Source organism: Hippocampus comes, unplaced genomic scaffold (assembly GCF_001891065.2).
Source record: "Hippocampus comes isolate QL1 unplaced genomic scaffold, H_comes_QL1_v1.1 scaffold33, whole genome shotgun sequence".
Classification (NCBI taxonomy): Eukaryota; Metazoa; Chordata; class Actinopteri; order Syngnathiformes; family Syngnathidae; genus Hippocampus; species Hippocampus comes.
The window spans coordinates 713,932-739,904 of record NW_017804842.1 but is presented as its reverse complement, the minus strand read 5'-3'; the positions used below and the strand labels follow the sequence as shown (position 1 = coordinate 739,904).

At 48.9% G+C, this 25,973-nt stretch overlaps 2 protein-coding genes across 4 annotated transcripts in view; one reads left to right on the top strand and one right to left on the bottom strand.

The window, feature by feature from the left end:
* fgfr4 (fibroblast growth factor receptor 4) overlaps positions 1 to 5,603 on the top strand; it is a 12,222-nt gene extending 6,619 nt beyond the window's left edge. For all 3 annotated transcript variants that reach the window (XM_019873802.1, XM_019873810.1, XM_019873814.1), the window contains 12 exons: positions 469 to 659; positions 746 to 884; positions 974 to 1,167; positions 1,239 to 1,384; positions 1,639 to 1,760; positions 1,858 to 1,968; positions 2,107 to 2,297; positions 3,791 to 3,913; positions 4,160 to 4,230; positions 4,303 to 4,440; positions 4,549 to 4,654; positions 4,928 to 5,603. In XM_019873802.1, the coding sequence (XP_019729361.1) occupies positions 469 to 659; positions 746 to 884; positions 974 to 1,167; positions 1,239 to 1,384; positions 1,639 to 1,760; positions 1,858 to 1,968; positions 2,107 to 2,297; positions 3,791 to 3,913; positions 4,160 to 4,230; positions 4,303 to 4,440; positions 4,549 to 4,654; positions 4,928 to 5,104 (1,709 nt within the window). In that variant the 3' untranslated portion in view covers positions 5,105 to 5,603. The remainder of the gene's footprint in view (positions 1 to 468; positions 660 to 745; positions 885 to 973; positions 1,168 to 1,238; positions 1,385 to 1,638; positions 1,761 to 1,857; positions 1,969 to 2,106; positions 2,298 to 3,790; positions 3,914 to 4,159; positions 4,231 to 4,302; positions 4,441 to 4,548; positions 4,655 to 4,927) is intronic.
* A 16,012-nt stretch (positions 5,604 to 21,615) lies between these two features.
* Positions 21,616 to 25,973, bottom strand: part of LOC109516787 (zinc finger protein 346-like) — a 7,729-nt gene continuing 3,371 nt past the window's right edge. Inside the window, exons 6-11 of the mRNA XM_019871577.1 lie at positions 25,296 to 25,415; positions 25,108 to 25,203; positions 24,663 to 24,810; positions 24,112 to 24,363; positions 23,925 to 24,027; positions 21,616 to 23,627 (exon numbers count right to left, since the gene is read on the bottom strand). Of these exons, the coding sequence (XP_019727136.1) occupies positions 23,336 to 23,627; positions 23,925 to 24,027; positions 24,112 to 24,363; positions 24,663 to 24,810; positions 25,108 to 25,203; positions 25,296 to 25,415 (1,011 nt within the window). The 3' untranslated portion in view covers positions 21,616 to 23,335. The remainder of the gene's footprint in view (positions 23,628 to 23,924; positions 24,028 to 24,111; positions 24,364 to 24,662; positions 24,811 to 25,107; positions 25,204 to 25,295; positions 25,416 to 25,973) is intronic.

Sequence of the window (25,973 nt, the reverse complement as noted above, 5' to 3'; positions counted from 1 at the left end):
GGGGGGGGAGCGAAAGGTGACGCGGCGCCTGGCGTCAGCCGTGGCGCGCGGGATGTGGACAGTCAGGCGTCCAAAGCAGTTTTCTACCTGACCTGTGACTGGAGATAGAGGAGGGCGGTGGGCTTGTTTGCTCATTTGTTGGCTCTGCATCCATAGCGGGGTCAGTTTCCTTTTCCCGGCTGACCGGGGCTGGGGGGGACTAATGAGACACTTAACGAGATCAGAGAATGAGACTAACCGCTGATCAAAGGGACCCGGGTGGCCTTTTTGTTTTTAATTCCCCAGCTTGAATGTGACACGGACAACTAGTTGAGGAAGATTGTGACGAAGTCGGAATAGTTCTCTTTCACATTACACCGCGGAGCCTGCGATTTGCAGTATTTCTGAAACCCTGCCCCCGGAATCCCTTTTCAACCCCAAATAATGAAGGTAGCTCAGGTTGGTGGACCTTTGCTCTTTTGTCTTCAGAGCGCTCGCCCCATCGGCCCATCCTGCAGGCGGGTCTACCGGCCAACACCACAGCAGTCGTGGGCAGTGACGTCCAGTTCCAGTGCAAAGTCTACAGTGATGCGCAGCCACACATCCAGTGGCTCAAACACATCGAGAGGAACGGGAGCCGATACGGACCTGACGGGACACCGTACGTCCAGGTTCTCAAGGTCGGTGACCTTGGCATGCCCGCGGTCTTGTGCTGTGGCAAGCTTGAGGGTTCTCACGTCTCTTTTGTCTTGGACATTTCACGTAGACCGGCAGTCTCAACATGTCCGAGGTGGAGGTGCTCTACCTGTCTAAAATCACCACGGAGGACGCGGGAGAGTACACCTGTCTGGCTGGAAATTCCATCGGTTTTGCCTACCAGTCGGCTTGGCTCACCGTCCTTTCGGGTAAAGGAAAAACCTCATTCTCGGCCGATGCGACAACCCCTCGGGCGCCACGTTTGAACAGCTTGCGAACGGTTCCCAACTTCCCGCAGAGGAAGAAGCCGCGGACTCCCCGGACACCATCGAGACCAAGTACACGGACATCATCATCTACGCCTGCGGCTTCTTGGCTCTGATCATGGCCATCGTCATCGCGGTTTTGTGTCGGATGCAAGTCCACCCCCGACGGGAGCCGTTTGATGCCCTCCCGGTCCAGAAGCTTTCCAAGTTCCCGCTGCGCCGGCAGGTGCGCATCGCGGCAAAGGTTGGTCTTCCTGATTCGACAGCTCAAGAGCTCAAGTTGTCTCTTGCTTTTAGTACTCGGTGGACTCCAATTCATCAGGGAAGTCCAGCGCGTCTTTGATGAGGGTGGCCCGCCTTTCATCGAGCTGCTCTCCCATGCTGGCCGGAGTGATGGAGTTTGAATTACCGCACGACCCCGACTGGGAGTTCCCCAGAGACAAGTAAGATAACCCGAGAGGACGTCTTCCGTTGTAGCTTGTGCTAAAATCGGTCACGTCCAATAGCTGCGTCTTGAGCCTCAAAAACTTTTGTCTTCAGTTGCCGGGACTCAGATGTAAAAATTTAAATTGCAGCTCTCCGGTCATGCGCCTAAAAAGGAACCTATGTTTGAAGAAATCGGAGCCCCAAATTATGGCGGCGCAGAATTTTCAAGTGGACGCTCTTATTTTTAACCAACTGCCGTCCTGTCCTCCAGCTTAACGCTGGGGAAACCTCTGGGGGAAGGCTGCTTCGGGCAAGTGGTTAGAGCCGAGGCCTACGGCATCAACAAGGACTCTCCGGACCAAGCTACCACTGTGGCGGTGAAGATGCTGAAAGGTAAGAATGTTGCCTTTCAAAATTCCAACCTCAAGAGTTTAGTTTACATTTGTGCCTGTTCAAAAAGAAAAAAAAAGGTTTGTTTCGACTGCTACAGACGATGCCACGGACAAAGATCTCGCTGACCTCATCTCCGAAATGGAGCTGATGAAGGTGATGGACAAACACAAGAACATCATCAACCTGCTCGGAGTCTGCACCCAGGAGGGTGAGTTGGAGCCACGATGACGCCCTGAACACGGGCCGGCCGAGGGCTTGACCGTTTGGTCCCGAATCACAACGAGAACAACAACTGAAATAAATCCCGTATCCACCTTCTCTTTGCGGCCCTCCCCTGCGGAACCAGGACCCCTGTACGTACTGGTGGAGTACGCCTCGAAAGGCAGCCTGCGCGAGTACTTGCGAGCGCGACGGCCTCCGGGCATGGACTACACTTTCGACGTCACCAAGGTGCCTGAGGAGCAGCTCACCTTCAAGGATTTGCTGTCTTGTGCCTACCAGGTGGCCCGAGGGATGGAATACCTGGCTTCTAAACGGGTACGTCTCGACTTGAAAGAGGATTTGTGCCACTTTCTCCCCCATTTATTGTGGTGGATACGATCCGGAGCATTTCACAACGGCTGAAAGTCGGTGCTGCGGAGGGACCTCTTTCACCCTCACCCACACACTTTAAACACACTTGAATGTGTTCAAATACGCCCGTTCCTGCTCACGCCGTCCTCCAAACTAAATTCGGACTTGGGTTTAGACTTCCCAAAATCGGCGAGATCGCGGTTGCCTGAAGAATGAGCCACAAGGCTGCATCGCGTTTGGATCATCGCGGACGGAGATTTTAAAGTTGTTTATGTAGCGCAGAAGCCGGATGTTTTCTGGTCGGTGGTTTTGGACCACTGGTTGCGGGATCCGATGCTAATGCGACCACTAGAATGCATTTATGAGCCCGGATAGGAAGCGTAGCCAACGAGGTGGGAACACGAAGCCTCAAAATTGGATGCCCCGAAAGGGTAAAAATGCACAAAAGTGCTCTAGTTTGAATCGGGGGAGCTTAATGAGCACACTGCCTTCACATCACGAGTCCAGATGGGTCTTTTTTGCAATATTTTTGATACCCCCCCCCCCTCCTCCCATCTTTCTTTTCTTGTCATTTTCCCAGCATGCCCTCTGCTCTCACTCATCAACACGCTTCTTTGTCTGCCAGCCGCCGTCTCAGACTCCAGTCCTGTTTACTCTCCTCCGTCCATCTGTCCGTCCCCGCCGTCTTCGGGCTTTTGTCCCTTTTAGCACCGCCATAAATCTGTTAGCAAACAGACTGTCTGGGCGGAGGCATCGGGTTTCTGGGCTGTGAGGCCACTGCCGGAGCCTCAAAGTAACCCTCCATTATGGGGAGGCCCGCAAACCAAGGCCGCTCTTGCAAAAAGCCAGAGTCTATTTCGAACGAAAACCAAAATAAGCTTAAATGATGCCCATTCAAGTCGCATAAACCGGGTCTTTCAAGCCCACGCCCCCTTTTCCTTGACACTCACGCATTTCTACATGAAGGTGTTTGCCTTGAGTACAAGTCGGCCTGGATGATGACATTTCGCTTCGCATTAAAAATAAATAAATACATAAAACCCCAATTTGACATGAACCACTCGCAGACCAGGGCTCGGGGTTAGCACATGGGCCTTATAGTTCTGAGTTTCTGGGTTCGAATCTGGGCCACAGACTCCCTGCGTGGCGTTTACACGGTCCGTCCGTGTCCTCGTCCTGCCACATAGCAAAAAACCTCAATGTCAGCTCAGTCGAACATAACTGTCGATGTCTTCTGTCACTCCATCTCAACACAACAGGTCGAGACAAACACAGACAGACCCCGGGTTCTGGTCTAGGTTTGTTAGTTCGAGGGAGTTTTTCCGACCCCGACCTCTGTTGCCGAGCGCTTGATCATATGGGGCACAGTTGGTTTTATTTCATGCATCGGATTGAGTGGAGAGTCTGAAACGATCGCCCCTCTGCCCCCTCACATCCCCCTGTTTTTATTTTGGCAGTGCATCCACCGAGATTTGGCGGCCAGGAACGTCCTGGTGACGGAGGACAACGTGATGAAAATCGCCGACTTCGGCCTGGCAAGGGGCGTCCACCAGATCGACTACTACAAGAAGACCACCAACGTGAGTCTTGGATCCTCCTACTGTACTTCCAGACGCCAGTCAGACGTTGAGCTCTTGATTGGCAGGCAGCGGAATGGGACGTAATTAGAAAGGAGGGAAAGGCGCAGGGGGGCTGGCTTTGGCCAGACTTGAGCAGGGAGGCGTCTTTTACAGTCAGACAATGAAAGTGGGCGTTTTAAATGCTCGCAGCTGTGTTGGCACGGCAACCCGTGGGGGGGCGGCGACCTAATCTGTATCTGCGCACAGGGACGCCTGCCGGTGAAGTGGATGGCACCCGAGGCCTTGTTCGACCGGGTCTACACGCACCAGAGCGACGTGTGAGCCCCACATACCGCCGACCGTCACAAATGATCCGAGTGTCATTCAGAAGCGCTCACCTTATTTGGCAGGTGGTCGTTTGGCGTGCTCATGTGGGAGATCTTCACCCTGGGGGGCTCGCCCTATCCTGGCATTCCCGTTGAGGAGCTCTTTAAGCTGCTGAAAGAAGGACACCGCATGGACAAGCCCTCCAACTGCACCCATGAACTGTAAGCTGAGAAAGGGGCCAAAGGCAAGGTGTCGGTTCGCCTTGTCTACTTATCAATATTTATCAGGGGGGTTTTGTGTGTGTGTGTGTGTGTGTGTGTCCTGTGAAGCTACATGATGATGCGCGAGTGCTGGCATGCGGTTCCCATCCAGAGACCCACCTTTAAACAGCTGGTGGAGGAGCTGGACAAGGTGCTGCTGTCCATCTCCGATGAGGTAAGTGCGACATCAGCTATGCTAAGATGAAACAAGGGTAATGTTAGCTCATTGATGCAATGCAATGAACTATTTTACAAACTGCATCTGCCCGTGACAACGAAACCAAATGAAGCTATGCTAACTAGGATCGGTGAAAAGCCAAGCCAAAATTAAATTCAATACTTACTGGGAAAGCTCAGATCCGATTTCTTAGCCACAAAATTCGGCAACAGAACCGTCCAATGGTTGTTTCCTCTTTGCGGTCTTCTTAACACGCGCGTCTCTGTGCAGTACTTGGACCTGTCGACACCTTTCGAGCAGTACTCGCCGTCGTGCGAGGACACATCCAGCTCATGCTCGTCCGACAACGACTCGGTCTTCACGCACGACGCGCTGTCCACTGAGCCGTGCCTGCTGGGCTACCAGGTGGCGCGCCCCCGCGGTGACCCCAAGACGGCGCCCCGCTAAGGCCCCCGTGCCGGCAGGACGCGTTTTGCTTGGCTTTTGTTTTTTTGAATGGAGCACTGAGGACAGATGGATTTTGGACAGCAACCGCCGGGACGTTTTGGTAAACTGCGGCACAAACACACAAAAAAAGTGCCACGAGGAGCCGGAGCAGGGGCCCGCCACCACTCGCCCGCCTCTCCCCAAATGTTATTTTGAAAGACATTTTATTTTAACAAGGAAAAAAAAATATATAGATTTATTTTGCTATGTTAAAAAAAGAAGCGATTGTTAATTATAAATCTCTCTATATAAGATTATTTTACTTTTGTCTTGCTTATTTAAAACAAAAAGTCTTAAAACTCAGGATCTCTTGTGCTAAAAAGAAAAAAAAAGAAGTTGGAGGAAGTGTCTGAATTGATGATTTCCTGTGAATATATTAGAACAATAAAATATTGTATGTATATATATCATCAAGCGGTAATGCAAATACACTTGGCTTTATAAATTATTTTGTATGACACAAAATGGAGTGAGCCTCAAATGTGTGGACCAAAACCTCCGCGATAAGTTTTTCTTTTTCAATTAAAAAAAAAAAAAAAAATGAACTTGAAACCCAAAGTAACATTTATAACCGCGCGAGAATGCCTTGCTTCACCTTATTACTACTCTTATTTTATTTTTGTTTATAATGAGGTCACTGATTGTCTGCAGTAAAGGCTCCTGGGTGTGGGGACACTGTGAGGATCCCAAGCCCACTGCACCCCTCCAGTGTGTGTGCGTGGTGGGTGGAGGGGGGGCGTTTAGGGTTGAAATAGAGGAGCAGGCAGGGAGCAGAGACGGAGGAAGGCAACGAGGTGGGAGCGGCCGGGCGGGGGCGAGCTGGGCTACCTCAATTGTGAGGCGCTAACCCTTCACCCAAGGCCCCCGAAAGCCACCAAGGGGGTCGCCGAGCGAGAAGGTCCTTGGGCGGCTTGAACAATGAGGGCCTTTAAAACGGGCGTGTACGTGGGCCCGTGATAGCTTATGTGCAAATGAAGAAAGAGGGGCTCTTTTTATGGCCCCCCCCCCCTCACCAACATGCACACACACACACACACACACACACACATACATCCAGAACCTCAAACAAACAAGCCCTGCATCTTCATCCTGGGCGCCATCTTTGAAATGTGAAAGTCTTAATAGGAGCAGCTGCATTTTTAGTGACTGTTTTGAAATATCTTTTTTTTTTCCCCTTGGATATTTTTATGAATACCATTTTAATATTTCATAAATAAGAGGTTTTTTTTTTAAATTTCTCAAAAATATTTTAAATGAGATAATTTATTAGATTTATTAAAAGTCCTTCAGATTGTTTTGTAATATTTGTTTTCAAATATTGAAATTTTTGATAGCATTTAGTTTTTATTTTTCTGAAATATATTTTAGGGTCATTTCAACAATTTTATTAAAGAAGAATTGTCAGACTTTTCTGTGTATTTTGCAAACCGCATTTTTCTATTTTATCTTAAGATTAAAAAAAAAAAAAGTTTGATTCTCGAAATATATCTTCAAACCCTGTCTTGCAAATGAGAAAGAAAGTGACGCGAGGCAGACGACACACAGACGAGCCCTGGGAGGGCGAAACGGCGCGACGAGACGTGGGGGAGGGAGAGCGGGGGGCCAGGGGGTCAAAGGTCAAGAAGCCGGGGGAGGGAAGGGCAGTGGCCGTCGCGGTGTCCTCGCCGGCCGGCGGCTTTCCGTGCGCCTGCGCCTTATCGTTCGCTCTCTGTGTGCTTCACATGAGCGCATCGGAACACGTGTGCACACGCTGTGTGGTCCTCCGCGTACGTGTCCGTGCTTGTGCGTAAAAGCACTCACGCACAATAAATCTTGGTCTGTGGGCACCCCAGGGTCTTCCTGACTTTGAAAGACCCCCCCCCCATTATATTTTATATAGATAACACCCCCCCGCCCCCTTTTTCTTTGCTAGTTACCATTATATAAAAAAATGGACAAGCGCAATCGAAAATGTGCGGTTGTATAATTTCGATATGAAATGCAAGTGAAGCACGACCGCAAATTGAAATCAGTCAATGGGAAGAGGGGCCGTCGGCCACTTTGGCTCAACGCCCGCGTCGCATTGGAACGACGCCGTCGTCAACGTTTGGTGTTCCCGGTGCTGTCGTTTCGCACTTTCAGGAGGCGGGAAGAGAAAAAGAAAAACAAAAAAACATGTCGAGTTTTAACAGAGTGCAGAACACGTTGGACAGAAAGCTCAAGCCACATCCTCTCCGCTTGGCTTTTCATCTTCATTTCCTGCTTGGCTTTTCTTTGCAACCACTTATTTAAGCCACACACACACACACACACACACACACACACCCACACACACACACACACACACACACACCCTCAACATTCAAGGTGGAAACAACAACAACAACCTATGTCTCAAATATTGAAAAATTCATGCAGATTGAACACACACACACACACACGCACACACACACACACACACACACACACACACACACACACACACAGCATTTTGCTCACTTTGTAAACCATGTACCGACTTGAACATCCTTGATGTTAGTAAAAGCGGCAATAAATGAGATCAACAGCCAGATGGCTTTTAGTGTAAAAAAGACTGGAAAAGTTCCTTCGAGCAGGGCGTGGGGGGGGGGGGGGGCAGAAAAACAGACCGAAATTCAAATATCAGGGGCTCATCGTGTCATCAGAAGATTGGAACAAAGAGACAGGGACACTGGAAGAGTCACAGAAAGGCATAGAAAGGGATGGATGAGGAAATGTGCATTTTGCCCTTTGAGTTTCAGAAGAGCGAGTTGTGCAAAATCTATTGACATCAATGAGTAGTGGGAAATGTGTGGGAAATGTGCATTTCAAAGTTTCAAAGGGTCAATTTTAGACCACCTGGAAATGTTCTGGTGCATTTTTGGTTCATCCTGGCAGGTAGACACCAGTGGCAGAGGTTACAAATGAACAAGGTAGTGTAGAAGACCCCCCCAACACGGTGTTGTGAGGGATAAAGCCGGGAAGAGGAAGAGGACGAAGAGGAGCAGACATGCGGGATACGCGGGGGGTTGTTGGAGTTGATGTTAGCATCGCACACAAAAATAAGCTGAATAATCCAACGTGCACATGAGACGACAAAAGAGTTCAGGAATACATCAAAAAGAAGAAATGGCCAACTTGTTCGGGGCATCTGGGCTATTATGTGTCACGTTTTTTTACTGACATGTGGGAAGTTCTTTGAGTTTTTCATCCAGATCATGAGCCATCACCTTTCCAGCAAATTCTGGGAGGCTCCATGAGAAGTTTGGAGAATTATTTGAGAGGGAGAGCGAGAGAGAAAAAGAACCTCAAAGGCTGTTTGACTTCAAAACATGAAATTTTCTCTGTTAAGTCCCAAAAACCTATGTCTGGGGAAAAAAAAAAAAAACAACAACCCACAGGAGGTCGGCCATTTTTGTTTGAAGGGGCCATTGCAGAGTCATTTTGGCCTCAATGGAATGACGGTAAAATTGGCTCACGAGAGCACATGAGATTTGTTTAATTTGGAGCCAGGTGCCAGTTCCACTGAACAAGATGAGATTTGGTAGGGACAGTCATGTGGAGAGGGTAAAAATGAAAAAAGTCTCAAGACACATGAAGTCGGCCTTTTTTGAAGAACAAATCTCTGACTTCACTTTACAGGCAAAACTACGACTGGGTTGATTTTCAAAGTCCTTCATCTTGGAATGTGAACAGTCGCCACAAGTTTCAGGAGTAATTCAGGCAAAAAAAAAAAAAAAAAAAACTCTTGCGGCAAATTGGAATGTTGCTCTCCCAACGCCGGCGTAGGGGCTCGAGTCCCACTTTTAGCTTCTTGGTCTGTAAGAAAACAGCCAAGTACATTTTGAAGCCTATATTTTGGAGAAAGGAGAAACAACACGCTCAGTGTTTTGGTTAAAAGTTTAAAACAACATGTTCCACTCCAGTGTGTGTGTGTGTGTGTGTGTGTGTGTGTGTGTGTGTGTGTGTGTGTGTGTGTGTGTGTGTGATTTTACAAGCCTGTCATTATGTTTCCATGTCTGTACGTTCGGGGCCAACCCAAACAGCCTTTAACTTACATTTCACGGTTGCGAGGCCGGCCCCAAAAATAGCGCGGCCCCAGCGCCGTCTCGCATGCGCGCCTCCATTTTCATTTCGGTCGGCCAATCACAGGGCGCGCACGGCACATTACCGACAGAAACGAGAATTTGCACCGACGGACAATTCAGAGAAGCGAACGTCAATGATTTTTGGAACGAGAGAGATTCCAACCCGGATCACTGGACTGCGAGGCGGGTGCGGTAACCACAACATTGCCGTGCTGCGATGCAGAAGCATGTGGTCAGCTGCGAAGGTCAGTTTGCTCCGCCCGCCTCCCCATTAGCCTGCTTAGTCATTGTCTCCAAGACTTTTGGGAACATTTTGAGCCGGGAGCTCAGAGCTGTGAGGCAGACGTGCCAACCGCAAGCCCACCGTGCCGCACCGCTGCCTTACAATACCTCAGTGTTGCTATTTCGATCGGTACAGGATGAACGCACGAGTAAATCCACTCAATAGTAATGCTGTTGGAGGTTGGAGACCCCCACCGCGCTATCAGGAAAGCCCCCCCCCACCAGTCGTCACCGTGTCAGCCGACTGCTCATTTATTGCTCTGTAATTTCAGCAGACCGATTCATTCGGGGCGTAGGCAGGAAGTTGGACAATAAGGAAGACGACGACGACGGGGGAGAAGGCTTCGAGCGGGCAACGAGTGTCGAGGCCGCATTCAGGTGTCGTCGAGAGAAAAAAAAAAAAAAAAAACCTCAGCCAACTGCCTGTGGTCTGCTGACTTTTGGGGAAATGAGACGGCGAGTTTTATCGGCCTAATCGGGCGGATCTGCGCTTCCTCTCCGCCTCACTTCTTCTGCAGGAAAACAGGAAGGCGGGATTAGTCGCGACGCGCAGCGTGGGGATCCGGAACCGCTCGGCGGAATGCGCGCACACACAGTCATCGCGTTGACAGAGCATCTCTACTTCCACCTCCAAACACACACACACACACACACACACACACACACACGCACACACACACACACACACACACTAACCACAAATGACTGGAGGAGAACTTGTCACAAGGTGGATCTGATTTGGTGGGGGGAAAAAAAATAGAAAATAAACTAAAGAAACAATCATTGCGACTTCAGCCAAGAAGTTGACAAGCTGGGTTGGGTTTCGCAGCCAGAAGTGCTCATGACGGACTTTTTAGGACAAAGGCAAAAAATGCATATTAAAAAAAAAAAATCATCGTCATCATCATCATCTGACCCCCCCTCCCCCCAAAAAAAACAAAGCAGCAAAAAAGTTTGGCCCACAAACGGCAACAAGTTATCTGGGACGAGATATGCGTGACCTTGAGAGGTCTTAATTGAGTGGAAAGGAGAAGGGGATAGAGAGGATGTGTATACAGTACACACACACACACACACCCACACACACACACACACACGCACACACACACACACACACACACACACAATCTGGCTCGTGTGTGTGTGTGTGATGATCTCATAGCCTGAGCACTCCCGCTCGCCGCACAGAAGCATGACGCGCATCTGCCTCGCGTTAGTCCGCAAATTGTTACGACAACTGCGCGTCAAAGGACATTAGCGCCACATTTTGCTTCTCATTTCAATACGGAAGGAAAATGACAAAGTTTTTTTGCCAACTATTTGCTCTCTAAAAGCTGCCCTGGCCTCCAAATGTCAAGCTCAGAGAGGCCCATTTGTTGTGACGTCATCGCCGGGGAGGCACTTGTTACCATGGTTACCGTGCCACACCGGGGCACCGAGCAGATAAAGTTCGCAAAAGACGTTTTATTTTGGATTTTTTTTTTTTTTTTTTGCCGGGAGTAGAAGATGGTGAGTTGGAGTAGTTTGGGGATGAGACTCGTTTTTTTGTAGGATGCGGAAGCATGGGAAAAAGGGGCGCGCTAACTCTGTCAGGGTGTCGAAAGGGGAAAGTCGCTTCAAAAGTTGGGGCAAGACGGTCGTTGAGGGTGCGCACAGGGGGTATGCCAGCTCTTTGGCACAAACTCCAAAAACAAAGCGCTTTTGCCAAACGTTCACATTCTGACACTCATTGCGCACCCCCTTACCTTTGCACACCCGCTAAAAGCCCGCTTTTCCTAAACTTTCACCTCAATGTCCAAGCATGTTCCTTAATGGGGCCCAGAAAGAATCATTTGTCACTTGTGCACTCAAAGCCATCTTTGGCAATCACACAAACGGCATCTTTCAGGATGGCCCTTTTTGGAGGGGTGGGGTGGGTGGGTGGGGGGGGATTCCCACCCGGGCACAGGCCACCTTTCATTAGCGTCCAGCCCCGCTGACAGCGGTGCAAAAATCGCCTTGTGAGGTTTAGCATCCAATGAAGGAGATGATTCAAGCAGAGGGAAAAGATCTCAACGAGCGTTCCGTGAGTATGTATGTTTTCTTTCTTTCTTTCTTTTTTTTTTTTTTTTTGTGGAGAGCAGAAATAGCGAGCGCTGGCTGGTGAGATGTGTCAAGTGGGTGGTTTCCGATTAAATAAGGCACTTTAGGGGGTGCGAGCCCGGCACCGCTTGGAGACTGGAGGGCCTCTGTTCAATGGGCCAAAACTCACTCAAAGTAGTCACTGTGCCATGAAGAAACAAACCCCCCAAAAAGGGTTGCACCTAATTCGAGGATAAAATTAGACTCGCACTCAGTTGGGCAAAACCCGATTAAAAACAAAACAAAACAAACAACAAACAATAAAAACATGAACGTGTCCTTGCTCAAGCATGAAAGCAAACTCGGGAGATTTGTTCTCGAATACATTTCACGTGTTTGATGCAAAAAGTGAGGATGGTGGACTCGACTACTCACTTGCGGAGATCTCGTCATAAATTGCTTTTCGCAATTTCAGCCAACGAGCCATTTTAGCGTGAGGGCACACCTCCTTGTTGGCCGCGACTGCAGACGAAGATGGAGGAGTGAGGGACGGAGGGGTGCTGGCTTTTTTTTTTTCTCTCAAGTGCAATACGGCAGCCAGCATGTGGGCAGGGGCTTCAGTTTGGCCTGAGCGCTCTAGAGCGCCATCCGTTTTTTCGGAAGCCCCGCTGCAGCAAATGCCTCGTCCGCTCCCGTCGCAAGTACCCCCCCCCCCGCTGGGCACGCGCATCCTTTGGAGTCTCATCTCCGAGGATGCGCGCGGCTCGAATTGCGCGGCGGCTGTTTCGTTGCCGAAGGTACTTGGCCAGCCTTCGGGCGGCTTCAAGTGCCGTGTTGACAGTGAAAACAAGCCCCCGGGGGGCAGCAAACGGCAGGAGGGATCCGAGGCTCTGACCTTGGCACGGCCTTCGGGGTTGGAATGAAAGTGGCGGCCAGAATTTGGAGCCGAGGTTTTCCTTCAATATTGCGGCTGGACTCTCACCAGGAAGTGCGGTGAGATTGTGGACGGCCTCCTCCCCGGAGGTGCGGCGACCTGCCAATTCCCAACACTTAAAATGTACTCCACTGAAGATGGAGGGGGGGGGGGTCAAATTTTCAAAGGGGAATTCAGTATCAGCCTGATACAGGCACCCGGTATCGGTACGCGCCCGTCCCGAGTACAAACGCGGGATTCAGATGAATACTGCACTTGTGGGATGCGAATGAAACGGCAAAATGCAGCCGTTTTTATCCATCTCTGGGGGGGCGGCCATTTTGCCACTTGCCGTCGACTGAAAATGACATCACGGCCCCTCAAGGAATGACCAATCACGGCTCTCCTATTTTCTGGATTTGGCCATGTGACGTTCGCAAAAGGAGCTCCGCCCTGACGCGTTCACCACATCACGATGTAAACAGCTTGAAACAAAAGCTGGCCTCCTCAACTTTTGCCTCACGTTCGTCATTTGACCCGAAAGCCAAATGTCATCAGCATACGACAAACACGATTGGAGGGTCTTGAACACGGTCAAAGCTCCCAAAATTTGGCAAAGCTTTGCTTCCTGACAAAATCGGGCATCTGGAAACGGCCCCTGCGTGCGAAATTTGCGACATACATCCTCAAGTCAGATGCCGTTGGTTTTTTCATTCATTTAAAAAAAAAAAAAATGACCACGGGAGAAGCGGAAGGGTAAGGGAAGACGTTAAGGTGCAGGAGGTGGACCGAGGATAAGAAAGGAGATAGAAAGAGAGGAGGAGGAGGAAGGGAGGGAGGGGAGGCGGCTGAAGCCCGAATCGCCAAGGGAACAAAGAGGCACTTATCCAAGCAACAGCTGAAAACATCTTGAGGCCGGGAGTTTGGCCCCCGTGCGCCAATTCATGTTTCAGATATTGAGCAACTGCTCCACAAGCCACTCAATGGCCACTTCATTAAGTACACCTCCGAACGTCACCTGATTTTTCATATATATATATATATATATATAATTTTGAGCCAAAAGACTCAAAATAATAATTACCAAAATAATAGTAACACTCAAGGAGAGCAGAAATGAATAACTCTTATGGCACCGCGATATTAAAAATAAAGCAACCCCCCCGGAAAAAAAATCTTGTGGTGAGCAGTGCAACCGACAAGCGAGCAAGATGGCTCTCATGAGACTGCGCAGGTGTACCTCGCAAAATGTCGGAAAATGATGTGGCCGAACTCGGGTTGCAGAATCCCCGACTGGCTTGGATAAAACGGTTTTCTTCGCAAGCGTCCCAACGCCAACACGAGGAGAGCGAGCGTACCTCGTCATTCCTTTTGGCTTTGGCCTTGCCCTCTTCTTTGCTCATCTCGCCCCCCCCCTTCCTCCAACGCCAGCTGTTGTTTTGGAGGCGGGCAGCGTCGCCGGGGTGCGCGGGTCAAGAGACCTCCGCCTCGGGGGCGCTAGGTGTCCAGCACGTGTGCTTTTTGTCGGAATCGCCGCCGCAATTAACGTCTTTCACACACGCACACGCGCAGAGGAGATGACACAAAAAGAAAAACAAAAAGAAAAACGCCGATTGCACACGACTACAAATCAAAAGTTTTTTTTTTTTTCCCCCCCAATTGAAAAATGCGACTTTGTCTTGTCGAAACGAGCGAGTGACCTGCTGGATGCAGACAATTCGTTTTGGTGGAAGCGGAACGCCAACGACTCCGGCGCCGGAGTCAATGGCCGGCTTTTGTGCCGGGCCGGAGGCAAGGGGAAGGAGTGCGGCTGGCTGACCTTTGACCCCCGAACCCTTCCGGAGGTCACATGGCCCCCGGAAGCCATTTCGGAGTCGCGGACCGATGCGAGGGCAGCTGGAAGAAGTCGCTCCCAAACGGCGAGCGCGCACGGACGACTCGGTCGAAAGTTTTGCCATCTGTCCCTCGCGTCGGGCTTTTGTTTGCCTCACCGAGGTCGCGTTTCCGATGACGCTGACCCCAGGGTCAATTGGAACCAAGTCACGCGTGCCAACAATCGAGCCCAATTGGAGCATTTTCTCTCGCGTGGAATCAAAGTCCGCTATGTGCGTATCTGCCGCCAATAACGTGGCGATTAGATTTGGCCGGCGGCGGCGGCGCTTGCCATCATCCGATCTATCCGGTGCGCCGCAGATGAAGGCCGCAACGCGAGCTCCTGTCCAAAATATGCACGGGGGCCGCTTTTCTGCGGTCCGTTTCCCCTCTCGGATTGTCAAACTCGAGGCTCGGCTTGATCATATCTTTGGGGCGAAGGCGAAGTTAAAAACAGGAAAGTTTAGTTCATTGTCTTGAGCAACACCGACGCAGCGAGAGTACAAGGCAGCCCGATTTCCTCGGTGGCAGAATGTGCCGGTCTAACACCGTCGTCAATTCTTGCTCAAAGGATCTCAGTTTTCAACAGCATGCGTGAAAACAAAAACCTCAAGTTTGGAGGAGACTTTTTTTTTTTCTCCACAATTCATTCCGGGTGGTTTCGTTGCATGACATTCCGTCACATGCTTGCGTCCGAATACCGCAAGGATGAAGAATTTGATCCGATTTGAGACCATTTTCTTGCAAAAAAAGAAACTCACTGGCAAGTGTTGATGACAAATTTCAAACGAGATATTCCCAGAATTCGAATCCCAAAACACGCGAAATCATCATCATCATCATCATCATCATTTTACAACATTAAGCAGACATAAATGTGTGTCAGATCATTTGATTTTTAAAAATGCACTGGTAGTCTGCATGTCGACGCAACCCACAAAAAATACTTCTTGCTCCTTTCCAATGGGCCAGATGTTTCCTTTTTGTTTTGTCTCAGTGACAGAGATGCTCTCATTTGTCATCAGATGTGAACTTGCGCCACTGCCAAGAGCGATCTGGACCGTTCTCGACGTTAACTTGAGAAGTTTAGCACCCTTTTTCCAGGGGGTCGATGTTCTACTTGACATGTATCTCCCACCCACACACACATTTTAAAAAAAAAAAGCTCGTTTTCTCCACTTTTTGGTCAGAAACCAGGATTTGGGGTGAAAGCAAACCATGTTTTCCGCTGAAAGAAGAATCGATTCTTTCTCTGCTTGTATTGTCACAGAAGATAATATTCTGTCAGTCATGAAAATGCTCTAAAGCGGCTGGCGGACTTTTTTTTTCTCGTTCTTTTCTTTAATCCGTACTTGTGAGTGCGAGTACTCGTGCCACCTCTGCTCGAGCAACCGAGAGCACAGCTGAGAGAGGAGAAAGTTCCAGTCCCAGGCTCCAGCTGACGGAGGCCATAGATCCACCTGTTCCCTGTCCTCAGAGCTGCTTCCCGGTCCGGATGTGGGAACTTGGGAATACGGATGACTCCAAAAAGGAAAACAAGAGCCTTTTGTTTTGTTTTTTTTACAATCCGACGAGCCCGTTTTAATAACCCGCCGGCCGAAGTTTTTGTGGCAAGACGTGGCAGCGGCGCAAACCTCGGCGTGCCTCAAATATGCCGGAAACAGAATCGATTGCGTTTGCGTTGGCTGGTCGAGCTTAAAGCATTAAACGGTGGCTTTTGGAATTCATGCTTGGTGGGCCCTCAAAAAAAAAAGAAAAAAAAGAAAAACCTCCTTCCTCTGTGGTTGCACAATTTCAAACACTGTGGTCAAAGGCACTGATTTTCGTTTTTGCTTGAACAGCAAAAAACACAAACAGCATTAACTATCAGTCCTTGTTCAATTTTACTCGCCTTTCAGCTGGATTGTGGTCAATGAAGATTTTTTTTGGGGGGGGGTGTCTTTTACTGTATTTTTTTGTAACTCACATCAATGCTGTCTATTTGTGTCAAGTTTCCTTTCATTTTTAGACATTAACATTCCAGTTTGTATACTTCATGAGTGCTTTTTTTATTTCTTTTACAGGTGTACCGTGAGATATATACTTCATGAGTGCTTTTTTTATTTCTTTTACAGTGGTACCATGAGATGTACAGTACGTTGAATTTGTTCCGTGACCACGCTGGGAAAGAAAACACTCTCAAATCGTCTTTCGCCATTGAAAGGAATGGAAATGCCATTAATCCGTTCCTGCGCATCCCAAAAAAATATATATATATTCCGTTTCCTTTTTAATAAGGGAAATAGCAATCCATAACATTTTGTTTCCACTTTTTACTTTCATTAAGCAGACAGAAACGCTCAGCATCGAGCCTGAAAGGATTAAACACGCATCAACGTTGTCTGTTCTGAGGGGGGGAAATTGTTGTTTTAAGCTGCTTTCCATCTTGCGTCTTAATCATTTTACAGGGGGGAGGAAGTGGAGGCAAGGCTGGCCAGATTCAACAAACCAACGGCGGCGTGTCGAATGGCCTGCATCATTAGTGATACTGTCAGCACCGGCGGGTCAGGAGGGAGTCAGGGAGGGGGAGTTGAAGGTGCGCTGGTTCGGGGAAGGGGGGGGGGGGGCAGATTAGGCAGTTAAAGAGCTTGCAGAGGAAGTGGAGTTTTAATGCTGACAAGGTTCCTGTGGAGAGTGTTATGCTAATCTGCTCATGTTAAGCGCTACAAAACGTCCGCAGTGGAAGAGGGGGAAATGCACCATGAAAACATCCAGCTCCGGCCAACATAAGGAGGCAGGAAGGGGGGGCACATTGCACACAGGAAGTAAACACGGCAGACTTTTTTTTTTTTTTTTTAATTAGATTTTTCTTTTTTTGCCTTCCTGTAACCTGTGAGGGGATTTGAAGTCCCAATTTTCGCCGCCACGATTCAATGAACGTGATTGCCGGCGAGATTCGTATTTGAAATTTGGGCTCTGCATCTGTTACATTTTAGTAGAACGAATGATTTAAGATTCATGTCGCTGCCTATATAACAAGCGCTGGCATGCCGGAGCGGAAAAGCCTCAAGTCACTCGGGGGCAGGGGGGGGACTGATGGAAGCGAGTCAATGTCCAGAGAAGAAAACGGATCAAAGTAGCGCTGCAACTAACGGATTGTTTTCATCATTCATTAATCTGACGGTTATTTTTCAACTCATCGATGAATCCGAAGGATTCTTTTGTTTTTCGTTCCCAGCCCCTTTATTCCGAAATATTTGAAATTTGATGATGATTTACCAGGCTGGTCAGAAAATTGGCAGAAATGTTGATCTTTGTTCTCCCAAGTAAAAGCAGATGATCACAAGTCTGCTTCTTTCCAAATGTACTGTGGAGAGGCAGAAATTCCGCAAATCGCGACCAGTTTAAATGCCCGCTAGCCGAGATCAAACGCACTCGATCCTGATCCTTCCTGTCGCCGTCATCGGGAGCCTCATGGAAGCTGTCAGGCCTCGTTAGGTGGGCAGGGGCAGTGGGGCGGCGGGGGAGGAGGGACGGCCTTCCGTTGATTCGGAATGCCATTGTGCAAAACAAAGTGTGGAGTCTAACCCGGTTAACTTTAGCCGAGAAGCACGGTACACCCCTGGGCTCATTTGGGTTTTGGGTTAGGGAAGAAGGGGGGAGTCAAACCCTGGTCTGGCCGAGAAGCACGGTACACCCCTGGGCTCATTTGGGTTTTGGGTTGGGGAAGGAGGGGGGGGGCGGTCTGGTGGGCCGTCAATCATTGGGAAGGGAGGATTTTTTTTTTTTTTTTTGCAGAGAGATGCAGTGGAGTACAACCTGGACTGGTTGCCAGCCCTTTGGGCTTGTCGTCCTCGTGACACACCACTTCATCGTTTCATCATCATCAGAATGAAGTGTGATTTCATTCGAATGACGGGTAGATCGTACCGAGATCTCCCAGGATGGTTCGGACCCTGAGCTATTTTGCTGGTGGGCAAGCCACCGCCGGCGCTGTGCGCCCCGCCTTCCTCATGAGCAAAATGATAAAAGTCGAACAAAAATAAATCGAGCTGACTGTGTTCCTCTCACCTTTTGAGTCGCGGTTCGGGGGAGGGGGGGATTCTTTCGTCCTTCCAGTTTTAGCCAACTCTGATGGCTCACCACTTGAAGGGGAAAAAAATGTTAATAGGGAAAAGATTTATCGAGAGGATGCTCGATTTAGTACCTATCAGGAAGCCTTTTTTGAGTATCCTGTAAATGAGTCGAGTGTCCTCAACGGGGCTGTCTGGCCTCCAGGTAGTAAAAATGGCCCTGAAAGATGAACATCAACAATAAGGTACAAAAAGACCAACAAAAAAAATTGTAATGGCACAGCGATGGAAAGTGTTTCTCAGGATTAGAAGAAGTTCTGCATCCATTCGCTCGCGCTTCTCCGGGGTTGCGTCGCAGGGGCAAAAGGTTGAGCAGGGAAGCCCAGACTTCCCTCTCCCCAGCGACAGCCGGGAGACTTCATCATGTCCATCGGCGTCCTGCTGGCGGGACGTGCCCGGAACACCTCACCGGGGAGGCTTCCGGGAGGGACCCTAATCAGATGCCCCAGCCGCCTCATCTGGCTCCACCTCGACGGGGAGGAGAAGCGGCTCGAGTCTGAGCCCCTCCCGGATGACGCAACTTCTCACCTCATCTCTCAGGGAGAGCCCGGACAACCTGAGGAGGAAACTCATTTCGGCCGCTTGCGTCCGGGATCTCTTCATCTGTTGGATTTCAAAAGCCACCACACCACTTCTCAAAATTGACACCGCCATGAAGAATTACAGACAAAAGTGTAAAGCCCCCCCCGCCACCCTGTTCCACTTTTCACTGAGGGAGCTGCGTTAGGAACACGTGTCCACAGAAGACAAAGTGACGTCTCTGCGGGGAGAGTGCAATAGGTTAGAATATCAGTGAAAGGCGCCCGAGAGCGGAACAGCTCACCTGTCGTCCCGACGCCGTCTTTCTCCTTCGCAAAGCGTTCGGCTTGTTCTTACCAAATCCATCATAACGATGACAATTTAAACTCCCTAAATCACCAATGCCCTTTGAAAAGTCCAAGTGTGGACAGGAAGACAGAAGTCCGTGAAGTATTACTGACAGACCCACTGTTAGTCTTCCCTTAACAGGCCTGGTACCCACTCAAGGATCTTTCACATCTTCACCAGATTTATCTGTTGCAGACCCCACACATAAAGATGAAAAAAAACAAAAGGCATTCAAACAGTTGGGGTCACATTGTGTGTGTGGTTTGCTCCGGTTGTCTCAACCCAGAGCAACACACACACATTACGATTGTCTTCCACAAGTTCTCCAAGGCAGAAATCTCACGGGTGAAGCCAGATTGTCTTCATGCGTGTTATGAAACGTCTCCAGTTGGTCCTTGACTGGGACTCGTATGAGGGAGCACAGAACCCCCGACTCGGGCATCCTTCACTGGCTCATTTTCGAGTTTTTTGGAAGATCCGATGATTTGTTTTCCAATCTTCAAACGGCCGGGCCCCACCTTCCTGATCCGACCTCCTTGCTCGGTGCCTGAGGTACGCAGACCCAAAACGACATTGCAATTTGAAAAGCATTCCACTGTGCAACATCCACAATTCCCCCAGCAGAGGGTTTAGTCATCCCCCCCCCCCCACCCCCTCCCGCCCCGGACAACGCGACGGATGGACCCGACTGGATGGGAGGGTGGACCTGGCAAGTCCAGCTGGGAGCGGAAACCCGAAGAGGAAGCATCCAGTTGATGCAGCTGTTTTCTCCCTCTCACGCCTTCTTCCCGGGCCCTCCCCTCCCCCACGTATCGAATGTCCGAAGGGGGGTGAGAAGGGCTGGTGCGCTTAGGGGGCGGGGGTTGTAATGGTGCGGGTGCAGGCCAACAGGTGTTTGACAAGTCCAGCAGACTGCCGTTTGGTCAGGCTTCTGCTTGCTCTTGCACACATGGACTTGTGTGGGCACTTTTTACTGGAATTGTAACGCGACGTGTCAGCCATCCGTGGCAAAGCATCGTGGCGAATGACGAACACGTTTACAACTGCGTGCGCGTTGTCATCGGCAGCTAAACGGCAATTACCGCCAGTCAAGAACGTGAAATTCACATTTGCCACCGAGTGTCTTATCGTTTTGAAGGCGCGGCGATCGACTGGTTAGCTCGTGCGCCTCACGGCGCAGAGGCCGCGGGTTCGATTGCAGGCCGTCGTGGAGTTTGCAGGTTCTGCCCATGCCTGTGTTGGTTTTTCTCCGGGTACTCTGGTTGGCATATTCTCAAAACAAGCATGGTAGGTAGTTTGAAGACTAAATTGTCCTATGGTATGATTGTGAATTCGTGGAGTTTGCAGGTTCTGCCCATGCCTGTGTTGTTTTTTTTTTCCGGGTACTCCGGTTGCCATATTCTCAAAACAAACATGGTAGGTAGTTTGAAGACTAAATTGTCCCAACGTATGATTGTGAAGGCTCCAAATGGTTGTTTGTCGCAGCGTTCCCCGCGATTGGTTGGCAACCCGATCAGGGTGTCCCTCGCCTGTTGCCCAATGATGACTGGGACAGGCTCCAGGCGGGCCCGCGAGGATACGCCGATGAGAAAATGGTCGGCTGGACGGACTTCGCATCCAGTCCCCTCCACAGGTCAGCAAAGTGTCAGTAGAATTCAGCCGGGGGTCAGCCTGGGAGATTTCAAGCTGTCAGAGGGGTTGTTCAAGAGACGCAAGAACCTCAGCCAGTCACATGACTGCCATCGACGTGAAGCTGGGCCAACGCTGACTGTGCGCAAGACACACGACGTACACACGCTAGCGTGACGTTCGCAACTCAGAGGCGATCGTACTCGGGCCTGCCGCGATATGAACTGCCCATTGGAACCAACCTCCTTCTGGCGAGGTGCAAGGGCGCCACCGTGTGGTCGTGGTGTCAACCTGAACTGTAAGCACTCCTTTCTAGTTTTTGGAAAATTCCCATATGATGCCCAACTCTGATGTATTACAACTGCTTTGACGCTGGAATATTGAGGAACAATCAAAATGTGATAATGGAGTCATTGGCCAACGGAAAAGTAATTTCCTTTTGTACAATGAGCCGATATACTACAAGTTTTACATTCTGAAGAGTACCACAAGAAGACATGTTCCTTTTCTGCCATAATCTACATGGCTCTACCTCGGTGTTGTTTCTCAAGTATTTGATCAGTATTACTGATCTGCCATTACTGTTGGGAAGACTCATCGATTTGAAAGAAATCAAGGAGAGCCAACAAAACTGTGGGAAAGTTTTTTTTTTTTTTTTATGTAACGGATCAGGATGACACCAAAACGTACAGCAGAAAATAAAACAGCACACACACACCCACTCGCAATAGCGCAAACATTCGGTCGTAAAATATGCAGCAGGTCGAGAACAGGTAAGACTTACTTGATGATACTCACTGACATCACTTGCCTATTTTGACATCACTTGAAGACGATGTGAAATGCAGGACTCGTTTGTTATTGATCGCCATTTACTGCAAAAGTGGAATAAAAACCAAGTCAACCATACAAGAAAAATTAGGGCAGAAGAAGAGCAGCTTGGAACGATTTTTCTTTTCAGTGACAACGATACTTCCAGTGTGAGGGCATTACGATTGAAAGCAGGACACACCGTGACTGAACCCGCTGATGACTTTTGGTCATTTGAATGCGCGAGTGCACAAAAGCACGATTTTTTTTTTTTAACGCTGCTTTTCCACTGCTCCATTTGCTGTTGATGCTCTTCCACTACCTACGCGGGTACGAGATGTTCTTGCTGCCTGTAATCTACTCTCAAGACACACAGATCGATAATCTGTACGATTATCCTGTGGTGTGGGGCAGAGTGATTTTTCATCTCTCGTCTGCTCGGAAAACAGCTGAGGGCAACAACTGTCAATGTTAAAGGGAAGGCCAAATTGAAGCAACAATCAAAGTCAGCAAACGTCAGATAGGAGGTCTCTGAAAGATTATCCTTTGGTGTGTGGTGTGTTAAGAGTGATTTTTTTCCCAACCTCTGATCTGTTCTGAAAAAAAAAGAGCCGACAGGTGTCACTTTTGAGATGGGTTACACTACCACTGATAATTGGTATTATAAATAAAAAAAAGAAAAAAAGTGTTGACCGCTTCCTATCAAAATCGGCAAAAGCCCAATTATGGGAAGTTTCTGAAATCTTATCCTGAGGGATTATCCAGTGGTGTGTGTTGTGTTTGCCGCTTTAAGGAGATACAGGAGACCCTTGTTCTCCTCCATTGTTGTTTGTTCGCACTTCTTGTGGCGAGCGATCCATTTCAGTGTGGCGTGGTTTTCGCAGTTTCCCACAAGGGCTGCGAAAAAAAACCTGGTTGGTGATGTGCAGCAGAAAAGCTTCTTTTGTTTATAGTACGTTTGTGTAGTCGCGCTACCTGGTGGGGACACTGTCAATTCTTTTGGGTTTAGTTTCTTAATATAATTGCAAAAAAAAATTTGAAAAAACTTTAGATGTTAAAATTTTTAACACAAAGTTTCTCAAAGACTTACAAAAAAAAGTAAATAAATACAAAAATAACAGGTAAAAGATAGATAAAACCGTTACACACAACTAAAAATCTAACGGAAGCTGTGCTGTGACACGACGACAGGAGCCGTTTGGGTAAAAGTAACAATATCCAACAAATTTATCGTTTGATATGCGGACTTTTGGGTTCTCCACTGAAACGATGGTGAGTTGTTTTTTTTCCAAGGGGAATGTGTCTTCATTTAGCACATGCTAAGAGACTGTCACAAAAGCGTTTGGTTTTAAAAGACGTTGAAATAAAACGCAATTAAACTTCACATTGGGGGTTCAGTTAGAAAAAGATTCTTTTTGTGGGGAGGGGAAGGGTGGGATGCGGGGAGCGTTCCGGTGGGAGGGTTAGGTTTTGTTATTGTTCCAGGTCCTGACTGAATCCTCCATAGTCCGGCGCGAAACCCAGTCTGGTGGTTCTAGTACTCATGAGTCACAGTGGCGTACTAGCTGTCTTCATCGTATTGGTCATCTGCCGCGGAGAAAATGTCGCCTCCAATCCCAAAGAAGTTGTCTTCCGTCTCAAAAAGGTTGTCTTCCGTCACAAAATCTTGGTCCTCCCCCGACGCCAGCAGCTGGCTCGGCAAACCGCCCTGATAGGAGCCGTTGCCGGGCTGCTCGTCGTCGTCGTCGTCGTCCTCGTCGTTTCCGGCGGACTGCTCGTCTCTGTCGCGGCGCTCGTTTTGGGGAGCGGATGCCTGCTGGCTGTCAGATGGGGTCAGGCCAGATTTTTTCATTCTGTAATCAAGTTAGAAGGAGTGTCATTGAGATGCAACCAACCAGCCCGCTGAATTTCCATTCAGGTGGGCAATTTTGGAAATAGTGTCACATCGACTCATTTACGACTGTCCCCCCTCGATACTCCATTTTCACCTTCAAACTGTGCATCATCTTACAGTGGCTTGCAAATACTATTAAGCATTCTATCAGCGATACTTGATGTAACGCTTTGCGAAGCGCGGGCGTACACTACGTCCACGGTTGTTTTCCGACATGGCCAAAAGTTGAACGAGAGAAAGGCTGCGGTGCACGTACTGGTTCTTGTGTTTGGCCCCGCTGATGTGAGACTGGTACTGATCCACAGAGTTGAGCTCAATGTTGCAGAGTGTACAGGGCAAGCCTTTTGCCGTGGACGCTGCTTTAAAAACAAACAAAAAAAGTGACATGTCGTTATTTAAAGAGGACGGTTCTCCTCATGTGACAATTGCGTCGAGGTACTGACCCGGAGTGGCGGGCTTGCCGTAGAGCTTCATCAGGTCCTGCTTGGCCAGGTGTTTCTTGTGCTTCTTGCCCGAGTAGTGCTGCTGGGCCATCTGCGCATTGTTGAAGGACGCCTGGCAGATGGAGCAGAAGCGGTCGGGGTCTTTGTCGCCACCGTGACCGCCGTTGCCAGTTGCCGCCGCCGCCACCTCCACCACCGCTGCTGCTGCTGCTGCTTTCTTCTTGGATGGAGCTGGTGCAGCCTGTTGGGCTACTGGTGAAGAACAACGGTAAAAGCGCAAAAGAGTCTTCAAGATGATTAATGCCACTCCCAGTCCAGTTTACTGTCAAACAAAACAAAAAACAAAAACAAAAAAAAAAACAACGAGAAAAACAAACTGTGTATTTCAAATAACCACATAATTATGTCCTACTTCATCGGGAAAAAAAAAACAATGGCATTTTTATACATTAGAAGAGGGAAAGATGGTTTGAGATGAGTGTTCTGAGTTTCTAAGTGTGATTCTTTATTGGGCGGGTCGTGAACTGGGGACACCCTGGTTGTGTACGTACAGGTGTGAGGGTCCACCGATTTCAGTTTGAGGTTCTTGGCGTGGATCTTGCCCTGGTAGTGAGACTGTGCCATCACGGGGGACGTGAAGGTCATCTTGCACATTTTGCAAGCCTTCATCGGGTCTGACTCACCATTGTTGGTGTCGTGCTGAAAGACAAACACAAACACTCAGTGAAGTGAGCCTTTTCCAAATGCAAATAGACCAAGGAGAGGAAGAAGGCAGGGCGCAGTCTGGCGACTCGTCAGGCATTTCTGCAATTCGCTACTCCCCCGGTAGTTCAGTTATTCGCATGTAAAGTTTCCCATTTGGAATAGATCCAAAACTTTTCACATTCGGCAGAAAATTTGAGGTAATTTTCCAACCGCTGGCTACCCTTGTCTCACCTGCATGACAAATAGGTACGTGTAAAAACAACCACAAAAAAAGAGAGCGACTTCGCTTACGCTGACAGAGGATAGGGACTTGAACTTTTTTGTCTCTGGCTCATTCTCACTTTGGATGGAAAGGTAACGTCGCACCTTGTTGCCGTGTTTCTTACTCTAAAAGAGAGCGAAAATACGAACACATGTTAAACGACCCCACCGGTGATCCATGACGACAAATGCTCGCCGCTCAAAAACAGGACGCCGACCTGATAGTGAGCCAGCTTCTGCGACTCTGAGATGAGGACGGCATTGCAGACGCTGCACAGGCTGTCTGTGAACAGGTTGCCATGCTCCTTGATCATCTGATTGACTGCGGCGGGGAGAACAAACGAAAGACAGTTTCAAAGAAGACAATGCCTGAGAATTCAATATTCGCATCAAGGAAACAAAGTCAAATGATTTTCATTTAATAATCAGTTGTGTTGCATTCTATTTTAGGGCAATCATCGAAATGTACAAGTGAAGGGGTACTAAACTGTGTAGAGTGTAATAATAGTGTGACAAAAAGGTTTGGAGGTAGACGAGCCAAAAAAAAAATAAGGTTGACAACCAAACTAGTTTTGATGACCAGGTGGTTTGAATTTGTTCGTAAACTGATTCGATCATCCAGTTTTCTTGCAAATCAAATAATCTTTTCGATTTTACACAGATGCCTTGGTCAACCCCACACAATCCCGAAAAGCACCCGTTTTAGCTTGACCAAAGCCTCCAAATCACCCTCAAGTGTGACTGTGAGTGTCAAGGGTGACAATAATACAGCAAATGAATGGAGGTTAATTGCAGGGAGCCTTTTTAGCAACGAGCGAGCGGAATTCAACGTGCGGTGGGGGGGAAACCGCGTAGTCGGCCCACAAGTCGCTCGTCAACGGGGCCAAACGCAAAAA